Here is a 16,242-nt window from a genome sequence, read left to right as displayed (position 1 = left end):
AGTATTATTAATACGAAGGGATTGAAAACAAGAGGCTAACAAAGAATGACTCACTGATGGTTGTATGGCAAGAGAATGAAGGGACACATGCTATTCTTACGCAACCCCCTGTATATAATATTGACTATTTCTTCAGGGTTTTGCTCTACCGTTTTCTCGTGTATAATATCGGGGTCGAAGAACCCGACGTTATGGAAGTTCTTTTTTCGGCAAATTTGAATTTTTGACCTACGGGACACAAGAAAAACGGGGATCGGTCAACACACAAGGCTAAAAATAATGAAACGAGAGACAATACTCACATGCACCATACACTCAGGAGGGACTTGTCAAGGGCATCTTGATGGTATAAATCGTAAAGTGCTTCAAACTCGATATATACTTCACCTGCCCCCCGCCAGAAATGCTCATCTTTAATCCGGGCTGGGAACATCTCTAATTGATTAGCTTTAGATTGCACGGCATACCATTTGTGTAACTCGGCCATTCTCGTTGGTAGGAATGGTAGTAACTCTGGCCATATCAAAGGTTCACCAAGTACAAACCTTTTCCTGCCGCGGGCATCCTGTAGGGCCTCCCCAAGCAATTGAGCCCTTGTTAGATCAGTTTGCAATATCATCCCAGCCATGGTCAACGGATCTCTTGATTCATCAGGACATTCTTCACGCGGCACTATCAACGAAGCGATCGATTGTTTGGACTGCTCTCCGAGCTGGGGAACGGTCTTTGCATTGATTCGTCGATTCTTGGGGTTGTTGTAGCACTTTCTGATCTGCCGATCATAATCCGACTCCCTTTCTTTCTCCTTGGTGGGATCTTTAATAAAGTGTTTAACGAAGTGTGCCTTCGCAACCGGATCTATTTCTGGCTTCTTGTTCGCAGCCTCCCTCAGTAGCTTGCGCTTCAGCAAGAAGGTTTCAAACGATTCTTCTGCCTCTTTCTCTTTTGGAGCCTTCGCTTTCTTCTTTCTTTGCTGCTTATGAGATGGCTGGACCGAAGGTACCGTGTATGCCTTCTGTCGCTGACTCTGATTCTATTGTGCGGCTGGTGATGATGCCGAAATTGGCTCGCTTTGTGCGGCTGGTGATGGCGGATCCATGCTGGGGTCCCGTGCAGGCGGTGGAGAAGGTGGGCCAACACTAGGATTCCTGTCATCAGGTGGCGTTGGTGATCTTTGCCTTGAGCACCGAGCGGAATCTGTGGCTGCTTGCACCAATCTTATGTCGCGCTTTGGCCACGCAATCCATGTGTGTACGGCATGTTGTAGTTCTGTTTCTTCAGGACCTATAGGGATCGGGAGGTCCAAGTCTTCCCAGCGTTCTTCAGTAATTCGGTCAACAAAGACTCTGGCGAATCCTTCAGGAATTGGCTGGCAATGTATTGTCCTGCCTTCTTCTTGGACTTCCGCATAACCCTCAGCACAAACTTTGAGCTTTTTCCCATAAAGAACCAGAAGCTCACACTGGGTCCTAACGGCAATGTCGTCGATGGGGTCCCTCGTCCTGTCGGCACCCAAAGCAGGGTGCTCTGTGGAAGCAACACTGCTACGACGCTGAGAAGGGGTGCTGAACTCCACATTGGCAGCTGGTTGGTCCGAGCGTTGCCCAACTGCTGCCTCAAGTGACATTATCCGGTTTTCTAGGCTACAGATCTTCTCTACCACTACTGCCTTGCTTCTGCATCGGCTTCGGTAGGTTTCGAGATCTCCGGAAAAGCCATATTTCCACGGAACTACGCCCATGCCTCGGGTCCGTCCAGTGTGTTCCGCATTCCCAAGAGCGTAAGTCAGCTCGTCATTCTCTCTGTTGGGCTGGAAGGTTCCTTCTTCCGTACGGCTCATTGCCTCGTCAAGTCTTTGGGCAGCCTCTCTTAGTACGTCGCTAGTCACAAACATTCCAGTGTCGGGGTCCAGTGTGCCTCCATGAGCATAGAAGTAATACCTTGCTCGTTTGGGCCAACTCAAGGTCTGCGGTACGATTCCTTTTGCAATTAAATTATTTTCCATCTTTTCCCATTTCGGAACAGCAACCTTATAACCTCCAGGCCCAAGTCTATGGAAGTTTGTCTTTTTGCTAGCATTCATTTTGCCTTGAATCGAGGCTGCCATGCTGTCAGCACTGTGCTTGTAATTCACGAATTCATTCCACCACTCTCGTTGCTTCTTCCAGACTTTATCAAAATCTGGTGTGAGGCCCTTGTTGACAAAGTTTGCCACCAATTTTTTCTTGAACGAGCCAAACTGAATTGCCATCTTCTTAAATGTCCAACCCTTTACTTTGTCAGCTTTGCCCGGGGGAAAGTTGAAGTGCAACAACACCTCTTTCCATAACAAATCTTTCTCTGAATCTGGCACGATATCTTCAGGTCGATCAGAGACTTTATTTCTCTTCCAAAGCTTGTACTTTATGGGGACGTTCTCCCTAACAAGATATCCCAATTGATTTACAAAGGTCGTCTTAATTTGACCAGGGGCTAGTGGCTCGCCGGTTGCTTCGTTGATCTCCGTGATGGTCGTACATCCTACCATCTTCCTCTTGGAGCCACGTTTCCGTTTAGGCTTCGTCGATCCTGATGCCTGAAAGAATCACAAATTTATTAAGCGGGTTGCTAGCAACTAGTGGACGTCGCGGCAGGTATTGACAAAACGTTTATCCTGATGCCTGGAAGAATCACTAAATTTCATACCTCGGCTTCCTCGACATTTTCTTCTTCCTCCCCACTAATATCTTGCTCCTGGTCGCCATGATAATGCAAGTTTAAAAATTGGCTGCCATCGTTCTCATCCTCATGAAACTCTGGAGCTATTTGCCCAGTACTACCACAAATGAGCTCGTGCATTAACTCGTCTTGGTTGTCCGTAGGATCCATTTCCACTACCCGAAACAATAAAAAACATTAAGTATTTTCTAGTACTAATAAAATGTATGTATTTGCAAGGTTTAAAATGTATGTATTTGCAAGGTTTCAGTCTTAACATTTCGAGGTTCATACCCGTGCATTGCTATGGGCGATGAAAACAAATTACAGTAATACACAGAGTACAGGGAACACATAATACAATTAGACACAATATCACATAAATGAAAGAATAGCCTCTGTAATCATATTGAAATGAAAAAGGCAAAAAAAAATAAAAAATCAACAGATCTTCCAGCAGCGTGATGCTTGATGATATCAACTGAAACCAACACATTAAACCCCACGTACCCATATTGACATTTGAATTATAGAAATGGTGTTCTAACATGGATTAGCATTGAGCATTACACGTACATCAAGCATTGACCACACACAATATGTCATACAACTCTTAGATCACCAATTACCGAAGAATATAACTCATATACCTCCTCCATCGACCTTCGAGTTTGTTCGACTTTTATCAGTATTCCAATTACCGAAGAATATAACTCATCTACTAATGATCAAAGTTGAGAAGATCAAGCAAATGCAGATATAAACCTTCTTCAGTAGATTCTTCGGAGGGCGTGGAGGACAGCAAGTTCACCACCACAAGTAACCTGAAATTGTTATAAACACATTGAGATCAAATTAATGAATAATGTGCAGTTAGGTAATGCCTAGATACAAATTAGGAAAACTCACATGATGAGATCAAATTAATGAATAATATTGGTAAAAATCGATATATGCAATTAGCTGATAACAATATATAATTATATATTAACTTGCACTTGTGCATCACCAGGAGAAAGTAACCTGCCCATTCCTTGACATAACAACTTAGGGAGTTACTATATATAACAAACCAGAAGAGCAATATTAAGGCACCAACCAATTATAAACATAAGGTTAATTATATGAAATTATTCTATATTTCTTGCATCTCATACAAGTTAAAACCTGTAATATCAATTAATAGTTGTAAGATAAAATCAGAAAACCAAATGCACCACACGTAACATTGGTGTCTACAACACCAAATAGAACTTCTAGATCACAAGTACATATGTGACCCAGGTTCCAGTCATCATAGATGTTCACATCTCGACCAACTCGTGTCAGATTTGCACATTGTCTAATGCTTCCTCCATGAATGGATTTGCAGTTTGTAGAAATGTTGATTGTGGCTATAGCGATCTTATTCGCGCACTGATAGGAACAAGCATAGCTTTCCTTTTTCATGGGCGTAGACAGATCCATGTGGGGTTCTTTTCTTTTGCAAGTTGAGCCGTCGGCCATTTACCTATGTTTGTTTGTGCTTTTAATTGGTGCTGGAGTAGTTTTCAGCCCATATTGGCAGCCTTCCCTTTACAGACAAGTCTCTAGATGGGGATTTCTTGGCCTTAAAATGCCTACACTATTTTGAAGGCATTTGTCAATTGTAATGAGTACCGAAAATGACCTCTGTCGCGCAGTTTGGACAAATTGGTTTCTGTGCGAACTGCCCTGGCCCATTGGTTTGAATGTCCTAACTGAGAATAGGAAGAGTGAGTAGAAGAATGCGCCATGGTACCAAGTACTGAAAATGACTTCTCTTTGTGCTGTCTTACAAATTGTTTTCATGTGGTAATTAGTTAATAGTAGGAAGAGTGACCGAAGAATGCACCACCTGTAGGGATACTTAAAAAGATTCATCCCTGGGCAGTCTTGACAAATTTGTTTATGTATGAATGCTGTGTACTATAGGTTTTCGTGATGTTATTAGGAGCAGGAAGTATATAGTGGTCACTGAAAATGTTAGAAACTAGTGGGACGCACAAGAAATTTCTAGCGCTATTTTGAAACACTATGAAATCCTCTGTCAGGTCTCTGTTAATTTTGTACAAATAGAAATTCGTTAAAGTGGTCTCAAGTTATTACAGTGAGTTTAAAAGTCTCTTGCTGTGCTAACTTATTACTGATTAGTTACCATATATTATTAACTGGCCCTGAAAGACAGGTGTAGGAGAATCAAAATTAAGCTGCATAACATCAGAACAGCAGGGGAGGCTCCTACTTTTTTTTATATAAGTGCAAGCAAAAAACTGCGGCTGTACAAGAGAATTACAAGGCTTTAAGCCCAAAAAAGACCATACTGACATGCTAGAAATTACTCAGCCAACTGTCTAACAATGTATTCATAGCTTGCGCGTGGCCTTTAATTAGAACAACTAGGTCCATTTCCTCCTTGAAGTGTAACTAGGACAGTGAGTAATTAGAACCAAATGAGGTTTGCTAAGTGACTGAGACATTCATTTCTTGAGTAATTAGAACCAAATGAGGTTTGCTAAGCGACTGAGACATTCATTTCTACGGAAACTTGAAAAATGTCCCGTAGAGGACAAGGTGCTCACCGCGAGGTCCGGAGGGAGGGGTCGACGGTGGGGGCCGGAGCTTCGGGCGCCGCAGCAATGGCGGGAGGACGCCGAGCAGGGGCAGCCGGGCGGCCGGGCTTGCGCGGAACGGGCCGCGCGCGAGGACGACGAGGTGCGCCGCGGCCGGAGCTTCGGGCGGCGGCGGCAATGGCGCGAGGACACGGAGCAGTGGCGCGAGGACCCCGAGGCGGGGGGCAGCCGGGCGGCCGGGCTGCGCGGAACGGGCCGCGCGCGAGGACGACGAGGTGCGCGGCGGCCGGAGCTTCGGGCGGCGGCAGCAATGGCGCGAGGACGTCGGGGCGGCAGTAAGTTGGGGGCGACGTCGATCTGAAGGCGAAGGAGTTAATTTGTTAGGGAGATGGCTAGGTTAGTGCCGGCTGACATTACCAGCCGGCACTAACGCGCCCACGTGACGTCAGGTGGACAAGTTAGTGCCAGCTAGTACTACTAGCCGGCACTAACGTGCTAAAGTTAGTGCCGGCTGGTATTACCAGCCGGCACTAACGTGTACCATGCGCGCGGGAATTGGCGCGCGGGAACTGGCCACGCCAATTCCCATTTACACTAAATTTGTAGTATTCTTAAATTAGATCAACATAGGCTTAATAATTAGAATAATATAACAAACATTTACATCTTATTTTTAGCTACACAATAATTATAGTAATTATATGTACACAATAATAATAGTAATTGAAGTAAATTAACGAATATGCAACCATTATCAATTATGTGTAGCGTAAAGGGTTTATATGTGTATATGTTTCTGTTATTGATAATAAATCGAAAACATTTCATTTTGATCCATGCAAAATTCTTCAAAAAACTTTTCAATAGTAGCCTATACAATGATGTAATCAATTCTCATATTACTTGATTATTTGTTTGTAATTTAATGTTTCAATGCTTCTAGTAATACAAAATTAGAGAATGTAAATAATATTTATACCATGCAAAAATATAATATTATCTGAAGATGATATTATGTCATCATTGGAGAAATAGTATCAAGAATTGAGATAAATACGATGCGGTGCGTTACATTACATCACTGATTGAGAGAATTCAATACATAATTTATATAAAACTACTACTCATTATCATTATGTACTGGAACATTGATAATCTTCCTTTTGATGAAAGTGCCCTGAGCGTGATCACAGCGTAAGTAAGGTGTGTCCTCTTTGGATAAGAGGATGCTAGGGTCAACGTCAACTGAGAATGGAGGAAGGTCATCAATCTGGTCATAATCTTCCGAATTGTCCGAAATATCCTCAACTCCAACAACTTTTCTTTTTCCTGGAAGAACTATGAGCCGTTTCGGCTCATTTCCAGCCTTGTCTGCTTCAGGCGTCTTATCTGACTTCTTCTTCGGTTTGCTCGACATGTCCTTCACATAGAACACTTGTGTCACATCCTTGGCTAGAACAAATGGTTCATCTTTATATCCAATCTTTTTAAAGTCAACTATGGTCATCCCATACCGGTCCTTCGTTACGCCTCCTCCAGCCACCCATTCGCAACGAAATAAAGGGACAACTATGGGTCCATATTCAAGTTCCCATATCTCCTCTATGACACCATAGTAGTTGTTCTTTTCTCCATTACTGTTTACTATACACATACGGACACCACTGTTTTGGTTGGTGCTTTTTTTGTCTTGAGCTCTCGTATAAAATGTATACCCATTGATTTCGTACCCTTGGTATTGCTGGACAGTGATTGATGGTCCCCTAGCCAGCCATTGAAGTTCTTGATCAACTGTGTTGTTGCCCAATAATTTTCGTCTAAACCAGCCGTCAAAAGATTTTATATGTTGGCGTGTAATCCAAGAAAGATTCTTTTGTGGATTTTCAAACTGTATAATATTCATGTGCTCATCAATATATGGAGCCACCTTGGATGAATTCTGAAGAACCGTGAAGTTTGCTTGGCTGAATTCACTACAAGGGATGTGCACATTACATTTCTTTCCTAGTGTGCCTTTTCCCTTTACTTTTCCCTTTAGTCGCCCCTCATGGTGTGACACGGGGAGCCCAATCGGATTGAGATCAGGAAGATAGTCAACGCAAAACTCAATGACCTCCTCGGTTCCATAGCCCTTAGCAATGCATCCTTCTGGGCGAGAACGTTTACGCACGTACTTCTTCAATACTGCCATGAACCTCTCGAAAGGGAACATATTGTGTAGAAAAACAGGACCCAGAATAGTTATTTCTGTCACAATATGAACTAGAAGGTGTGTCATAATATTGAAGAAGGAAGGTGGGAAGACCATCTCAAAGCTGACAAGACATTCGACAATGTCTTTCTGCAGCTTTATTAGATTATTTGGATTAATTGCTTTCTGTGAAATTTCATTCATGAATGCACAAAGCTTTACAACTACCAATCTCACATTTTCCGGTAGAACACCCCTCAGTATAACCGGAAGTAATTGTGTCATCAGAACGTGGCAGTCATGGGACTTCAAGTTTTGGATTTTCTTCTCTTTCACATTTATTATGCCCTGTATATTTGAGGAGTACCCAGACGGGACCTTGATACTGTTCAAGCAATCGAACATGCTTTCCTTCTCCTCTTTACTCAGATTATAGCTGGCAGGTTTTAAATAGTGGCGTCCTTTGTCTCTCTTCTCGGGTTGCAAGCCTTGTCGCCCGGCTAGCATCCACATGTCGCGCCTTGCTTCCAATGTGTCTTTTGACTTACCATACACTCCAAGAAAGACTAGTAGGTTGACGCAAAGATTCTTCGATAGATGCATCACATCAATTGTGTTGCGAACCTGTAAGACTTGCCAATAAGGTAGGTTCCACAATATAGATTTCTTCTTCCACATTGGAACATGTCCCTGGTCATCCTTCGGAACAGGTTGGCTACCGGGACCCTTTCCAAATACTACCTTCACATCCTTGATCATCGAGAACACACGCTTTCCATTACGGAACAGAGGCTTACGACGAGTTTCGGGCTCTCCTTTGAAATGCTTCCCTTCGGTTCTTAGGGGGTGATCGGTAGGAAGGAATCGGCGATGGCCCATGTATACGCAGTTCTTACAGTGTTTCAAATAAATGCTATCGGTTACATCATAACAGTGGGTGCAGGCCATGTATCCCATGTTCGACTGTCCCGAAAGTTTTGCAAGTGCAGGCCAATCATTGATGCATACAAAAAGCAAAGCTCGGAGGTTGAAAGACTCCTGTTTATACTCATCCCACACATGTACACCTTCTTCTTTCCAGAGCAGTAAGAGATCATCCATCAAGGGTTGCAGGAACACATCAATATCGTTGCCAGGTTCTTTTGGCCCTTCTATAAGCACCGGCATCATGATGAACTTACGCTTCAGGCATAACCAAGGAGGAAGGTTGAACATACATAGGGTCACGGGCCATGTACTATGAGCGCTGCCAAACTCACCGTACGGATTCATTCCATCCACACTTAGAGCAAATCTTATATTCCTTGGGTCGTTGTCAAATTGAGGATACTCTCGGTTAAGGTTTCTCCACTGGGACCCATCTGCTGGGTGTCTGATCATGTGATCCTCCTTACGGTCTTCTTTGTGCCACCGTATCAACTTAGCGTTGTCCTTGTTTTTGAAAAAGCGCTTCAGACGTGGTATTATAGGGAAGTACCACACCAACTTTGCGGGAACTCTCTTCTTTACCGGCTCCCCATCAACATCACCTGGATCATCTCGCCTGATCTCATACCGCAATGCGCTACAAACAGGACAAGCTTCCAAGTTCTCGTATTCGCCGCGATACAGGATGCAGTCGTTAAGACATGCGTGAATCTTCTGCACGTCCAATCCAAGAGGGCAAACCATCTTTTTAGCTTCGTATGTTGTTGACGGCAGTTCATTACCCTCAGGAAGCATGTTCTTTACAATCTTTAATAGCTCAATAAATCCCTTATCGGTGACACCATTAGTTGCCTTCCATTTCAGCATCTCTAGCGTGGTACCCAACTTCTTCTGCTCCGGTTTGCAATTAGGGAACAATGGCCTTTTGTGATCCTCCAACATCTTCTCAAACTTTAATGCCTCCTTCACAGTGTCACTCTCTTTCTGTGCATCAAGCAACGCCTGACCTAGCTCGTCAGGTGGCTCCTCTTGTGCAACATTTGCTTCACCCTCGTCCATTGGTTCATCTTGAAAGCCACCTGCTTCATGAACCCATGCCCAATCTGGAAGATTGTTATCACCATCGTCATCTTCTTCATTATCTTCCATCGTAACTCCAACTTCACCGTGCTTAGTCCAAAGGCTATAGTTACTCATGAAACCATTCAAGGCCAGGTGATTCCATAGAGTTTCTCTTTTCCGGAATTCCTTTTTATTTTCGCAAACACTGCATGGACAACACATTAAACCCTTTGGCGACCTATTTGCCATTGCTGCCTTGAGAAAAGAATCTAAACCCTGAATCCACGCCGAGGTGCTCCGGCTTCCGTGCATCCATTGCCGGTCCATCTGTACAAATTAAAAAAAAATCATGCTCATCTGTACTATGAATTTAGAAAAGTCTAAACGACTGATAATTTGAAACGGAACGGAGGGAGTAGCTTTGAGAGTGAAACTGTGAGAAACTGTATCGAAAAGTCAAGAATGAAGTAAACATCATGTTCTTAGTCATGCTTTTACTGCAATGACGCTGAAAGATTGACAGGGGGTAGTACAAAGATAGAATACCAATGGATCAAGGAAGACAGTTCATTTATTAGGAGACAATATAAATTGAGAGGCTTATCTATCAGAAGTTCAGAACATCACTGGTTAAAAGAAAGTTCAAATGCAAATGGATAAGATCTTAAGAGCATAAGAAGAAAACATCAAAATTTTGTTTTTTTGATACAGTCGCTATCAATGCTACAAAGTATACCTGGAGTAGAACTGAAAACTCCCTGAAGAAGATGATACTAGCAATAGCTGCACAGGCCACAAGTCAAACATCATCAAATTACTAGCTAGAAGCCTAAAACTTTTATGGCTTATGAGAATTTGAGTGACAATTTGGTAAGTAAATCTGTACTGAGATATAGCCAAAATCATGATGAATAGTTAACCATCAAAAACATAACATCGTACAATAATTTCAGAGCATGTTTTATTTCAAAAGGTTGAACACTCAGATGCTATGTACCTGACCAATAGTTAATAATTTTGTATTGTGGCATCCAAATAGATCAATAAAGAAATCTCATCCGAACTCAAGGTACCCAGATATCAACAATGTTTTTTTTGTTAACAGTAAAGGAAATGTGGTAGTATAAACTTTAATCCAGTTCAAACCACGATACTAAGGTTAGATATCAAATGGTAGAATGGTAGGTCTGTTTGTACAACAAACAAGAGTAATTCCTAAATCCAACTTGCACAGGAAACTGGAAGTACAAAGTTTTCAAATTTATCAATGTTATGCTTTACCAATATTCTCATTACTACTAAATTAACCTAAAATATTCTCATTTTTCCTCAACCTTAAAATGGGGTAATTGAAATTCGTGTAGTACCTAGATTGCCATGTAGTACCTAGATTCCTTACGCTAAAAGTCCAAATGGAATCCTTTACTTGACTAAGCATAACAAAAGGTAACTTTTGGTTATTTCCATTTCTTTGGATGTTGATGAGGCATGCTGTTTGGACATCTCTGGTTTTATAGTGACACATCTCTGCTTCGAAATATATATGAAATTCACGAGCTAGTGTTAACATGATGCGGTTGCCTTATAAAGTGTTGTTTTATTTATCGGACTAAATGACTATTGTCACGAGTTGCAGCTTTATTAGTTCTTGTTCATTTCAGTATTAAGAGCAATTTTGTGTCCCGTGAATTCTTGCTATCAGATACTGGCTGACTACCTGTGTTAAGCATTAGCATTGTTCTATATGTAATTATGTACTGATTGGACACAGTGATCATCGCATGTGTTATGCATTATTCTTCCCTAAAGTTTTGTTCTGAGTATTCATATTCGGTTGTGGAATAAAATCTGCTACTGAAGTTAATAAATCATATAGCACACATTAATTTCAATCTGATAGGTACTCCACCTTGGCACCTTTTATTCAGAGCCATGGTGCCACAAAAATTTTCCTTATATTCACTCTAACTCATTAACCCAGGGTTAAAGCTGTGATAACTACCGGGGACAAGTCCTTCCAATGTTTGTTTCTAACAAACTGAAATCCAAATTTGTCAATTTCTTTGCTGTGCGTATGGCTGTCTTTGTAACCACTTGCATCTATGAACGTTAGATTTGCATAACATCCAACCAAGTGCTGTCTTTATATGTTCAATTACCCCATTTTAGCTGTAGATATTATTTGGCTCACTTTGTTAAAACTGATTTTATTTTCATCATAGATACATCTGGTGAATATTGACGACCACATGAAGTTCAAATTCATCACTATTTTCTTTATCTAGAAAGCATGAAACAAAGAATAAACACCGTGAAAGAAGAGTGGAAGAAGATACTAACCTTTGGTGCACTTGGATGGGTGAAATCCTCACAAATTTGGGGAAAAATGGGCAGCACCTCCCCTGTAACACGCCATGGGAGTGAGAAGAGCTCGGTTGAAGGCTGGGGAAGAAGGAGTGCCAAATTAAATGGAGGGCTGGGTTTGGAGTGGCCGGTATATACAGGGCAAGTTAGTGCCGGCTAGTGGCTTTAGCCGGCACTAAATGTGTACGTTTAGTGCCGGCTAGAGCAGATAGCCGGCACAAACTTGTAATTGACCACGTTAGTGCCGGCTAGATATGCCGACCGGCACTAACGTGCGTTTTGACCGTTCTAGCAGTTGGAGGGATGGCACGTTAGTGCCGGCTGGTATTTCTAGCCGGCACTAACGTGCCCGCCTGACACTGTTGAGGCACGTTAGTGCCGGCTCGTCCTTGACCGGTACTAACGTGCTGGTACCGATAGACCGTTTTCTAGTAGTGTGGCCCCTCCTCTCCTAGCCTCCAGCGCCGCCCCGCCGAACCGCCCAACGCCGCCGCCCCTGCTCCCGTCGTCCCACCTGCACGCACCACCCCGGCCCGAGGTAAGGCTGGGAGCTGGTTCCCCACGCCCCCCTCTCCCTTTTCCCCCACCCCCCGGGCTGCCATCGGGCCTCAGGCCGCCGAAGACGGCTGGCGCAGAGGCTCCCTTCCCCATCCTCTGTTTCCCCGTGGGGAGAGGAGGAAGAAGGGGCATTTTGCCCTTAGGCCCCTCCCTTCCCTTCTATTTGTTTAGGGACCCCTCCACCCTTTTACAACCTTGCAAAATGAGCCCCCTCTCCTTGCTATTTCCAAAACTAGACCCCCCCCATGATATAAGTCAATTTCAAGTGGATCCCTCGCACTTTTTGTTGTGCCTCTTATGTTTTAAGATTTACAAATAGGCCCTTCTGTTTTTAGAAAGTTTACGAACAAGCCCCTGGACCCCCGTTTAATCCCTGAAACCCCCTTCGCCTCGTCATTTTATGTGCGAAACGACCTCCGATCGACCCGAAACTTTACCACGCCCTTTCTAGTATAGTTTTAGCCACGCCATTAAGAAACCACCCAAAAATATTACCCCTGTCTCTGTAACTAAATTAATTCCGATTCAAACTCAACGATGAAAGCTTTTAGTTCTTTCGCTTGATTGTGTGTCTGTTTGTTTGCGTCGTAGGACACGGAGTGAACGAGGAAGGTCCCGACTGTGACCAAGCGAACGAGGACCAGTTTTGCGACCCCGAACCCGAGGGACAGTGCTTCGATCAGGATCTCCCGCAAGGACTTGACGATGGCAAGTTCAACTCCACCCTTTGATGCATGTTTCTATCCTAGTTTTTATAAACACAACCCAGTGGCCTGTTTTATAAAATTGCATGGTTTTGTGTGCTGAAAACATGGTAGGATAGCCACCCTTACTTGTGATAACCATACCTTGACCACCTGGTTTTTGCAAAGAAAGTGTGTGTGCGTGTGGGAAGGGATAAAATGTGGTTTTGAAAAGTGAGTTAGACGGGATGGATGGCATTTCTGTGTGAATTGCCGTTGGTATGCTCGTACCTGTGTGGTTGAGCGTGAAAGGGAGATATCCATCTTGTCACCCCTAAGGACCGAGTTGATGTGTCGTCTCACCTAGCTTCCTGTCGTGCAAACCACTTGACCGTTGTATGGGCAACGGCTTAGTCTAACCCCACTAGTTAGTCTGATAGCCATCAGGAGAGCTGGGAGCAACGGGTGATCAAGGAGACGGGATAAGTTCTGTGAGACTTATGCCCCGGTTAAACCTCGGTGATAGGTCGAATGACCCCTTGATAGATCCCGTGGTGGCTAGCCAGGTCTAGCTAAGGTGGGTAAGGGCTTTGATGGGATCTGCACTGGCACTAAGGTGTTCGTGCTGTGGTACCCCACCTGTGGGTAAAGTTGCACACCTCTGCAGAGTTAAAATCTATTCGAATAGCCGTGCCCACGGTATTGGGCAAGTTACGGTGTGGTCACATAACTAGTGTTTCTCTGGGATAGGTGTGTGTGTTATTTGGAAAATGTCTGGCAGTTGTGCCGTGGGCTACGATGGACGGGGATTCCAGTAGCAGCTTAAAGTTCGGATCCTGTGTGGATCAACAGCACTTGCTCCTTGGTATATGAAAACTTGTTTTGAAAATGTTTTAAACGAACCTTTGCATAAAACCGAGTTTTTCCGCAAAATAAAACCATAACCTTATCCTTGGATTAACCCGTGCATTTATTTCTGTTATATCCCCTCCGCGGTGTGATTGGACATGCTGAGTACGTTTGTACTCACCCCATTCTTACTTTTACAGCGAAAGACCCCGACTACATCCCCGAAGACATCGAGTAGGGTTCCGTCCTGCACCCAGTCACGCCTGTGGTCAGGGCCACCGCTGAAGTTCCGCATGGCGCAAGACTCTGATGACCCCCTTTTCGTAGCTAGTGTAGTGGTGTGGGTTCTAGTTGTAATCCTCGCGATAGTGGCGTTTCACTGCCCATTACCGCGTAGAGTTGTACGGTGATGTACCGTCTGATGTAATAAAAGTGTTATCAGCCTCCTGGGACTGATAAAGCAACACTTTTAAGTCCTCCCTGATGGGGAGACGCTTCAGTGCGGTACCCACCCCTGCTTTTCATAGGTAGAAGTAGTTGTTTGCAAGAACGAGTAGCGCGCCCGCCTCTGCAAATGCATTTCCAGGGGCGGTCATGCCCTATCCCGCCCCGTCTCACCCTGAAATTGCAATTTTAGGGACGAGTGAGTGTGACAGTCAAGTACCTGTAAATTAGGCACATAATTTGTTAGTGTGAAGTATGTGCTTGTTAGTGTAAAGCTTGTGTATGTTTGTGTGAAGCTTTTGAAAATTTAAAGTGCAAGTAAGAAGGGTATTTTTGTAATTATGGAAAAACTAGGGTTGTTTTCGCAAAATATAATTAGATAGGAGGTAACTTCAAAATAAGTGAAGGGTGGTTTTGCAAACATGTTTTTCCTACTTTATCCCCTGTAAGAAATATATATATATATTTATCCAAAAGTTTCATTTGAAATGTATGAGTTGAAGTGTGTAAAAATTTTGGGTAAAGTTGTGAAAATAAGGGTATTTATGTAATTTTATAAAAGTACAAGTCCTTTTATGCAAGTATTTGATTTACAAAAGTAACTTTCAAAGTTACTCAGGGCAAAAGTGTTAAAGGTGCAAGTCATCATGACATGTCTATCCAATTATTATGACGTGTCTATCCCGTCATCATGACGTGTCATAAATGCTTGCATTTAGTGTCGGTGTTTAACCGGCTGCCCACCGAGGGATATACCCAAGGTGGTAAGTTTTGGGTGAGGAGACGCCGAGATCAGGAACTCGAAGGTGCAAGGAACACAAGACTTTAGACAGGTTCGGGCCGCACGGAGCGTAACACCCTACGTCCTGTATGGTGGTTTGTATTCCCTTTGGTGTAGAATGACCTAATGATCTTCTCGTTTTGAGAGGGGTCCCTGACCTCCCTTATATATCCGACTGGCCAGGGTTACAAAGATACTAACCAATACCAGCTAAGGAATCGTACCAGAACATATCTCGAGTAGATTCCCCCTGTATCGGTTAGCCTTATCTCTTATTTAAACGGAATGAATAAGAGATAAACAAGATGAATAAGAGATAAGATGGACTTAATCTCTTAGACCTCTTAAAACTACGTTATGTGCCCAGCCCGGTGGCCCCGGGTCTGACATTTAGGCCCTAAATATTATGATATTACACTTTTTAGGACAAAAGTAATTAAAATCCAATCTTTGTTCAAAATTCACGTGTAAAGACATAAGTTTTGAGTTTTTGAACTTGAGCCCTGAAGCAATGTTGTAGAGTTTGAAAAACTCTCCAACTTTCGTTTTGGGCATTTCTTCATTAGAGTTTTAGATTAATGGAAAATTTATGTTTTACAGAAAGGTCCCTGCAGTTTTCTAAAATTGCGCATAAGTCCTTGGGAGAACTCCATTTCTCCTTCTCCTCTGCTCTTCTTTTATCTGCCGTTCCCTTTCTCTTTCCCCACTGGCGGCAGCTCCATCCAAGTACTTCTTTTCTTCCTCTCTCTCTCTCCTCCACCAGGCAACGGCGCGGCTCGGCTGGGCAGTGCAGGTCGGGCGGCCGGCCGCAGCAGGCGCGCGCGCGGGAGGAGCGACGCTAGCGCAGGCGAGTGGCTGGCGTTGCTGCGGCTCGGCGCGGGCTCGGGTGGCTGTGGCGGCTCGGCTGGCGCGAGCGAGCGCGCGGTGCGAGCAGGCGTGGGCAAGCGCGCGCAGGAGGCGTGGAGGTGCGCGGGCGCTGGCGGCAGGCGCAGGTGTTGGCGTGCGGCTCGGGCGGCGCGAGCGGGCGCGGCTGCGGCGCGGCCCCGGGTGAGCGCGGGAGGTGGACTGGCGCGCGGTAGGCGCTGGAGCAGGTGC

The 16,242-nt window shown here is 44.0% G+C and overlaps 1 protein-coding gene across 1 annotated transcript; it reads right to left on the bottom strand.

The window, feature by feature from the left end:
* Positions 1–3,467: 3,467 nt before the first annotated feature.
* LOC112898251 lies at positions 3,468–9,749 on the bottom strand. The gene is made up of 5 exons (XM_025966611.1): positions 8,739–9,749; positions 8,104–8,627; positions 7,178–7,950; positions 6,436–7,051; positions 3,468–3,521 (listed from the first exon to the last, which is right to left on the bottom strand). Exons 1-5 carry the CDS (start codon positions 9,715–9,717, stop codon positions 3,468–3,470), a joined length of 2,946 nt encoding a protein of 981 aa, XP_025822396.1. The 5' UTR covers positions 9,718–9,749.
* Between the last annotated feature and the right edge of the window lie 6,493 nt (positions 9,750–16,242).

Source organism: Panicum hallii, chromosome 6 (assembly GCF_002211085.1).
Source record: "Panicum hallii strain FIL2 chromosome 6, PHallii_v3.1, whole genome shotgun sequence".
NCBI lineage: Eukaryota > Viridiplantae > Streptophyta > Magnoliopsida > Poales > Poaceae > Panicum > Panicum hallii.
The sequence above is the reverse complement of the archived record's forward strand: the minus strand, read 5'-3'. Positions and strand labels throughout refer to the sequence as shown.

Bases quoted from the DNA above. Each gene is read 5' to 3' on its own strand.
- LOC112898251 (XM_025966611.1), bottom strand. From the start codon at position 9,717: ATGGCAAATAGGTCGCCAAAGGGTTTAATGTGTTGTCCATGCAGTGTT. The intron at 7,951-8,103 runs GTTCGCAACACA...CAACCCGAGAAG, and splicing joins CTTATTGGCAAGTCTTACAG to AGAGACAAAGGACGCCACTA. The intron at 7,052-7,177 runs GTTTGAAAATCC...ATGGCTGGCTAG, and splicing joins GAGCACATGAATATTATACA to GGGACCATCAATCACTGTCC.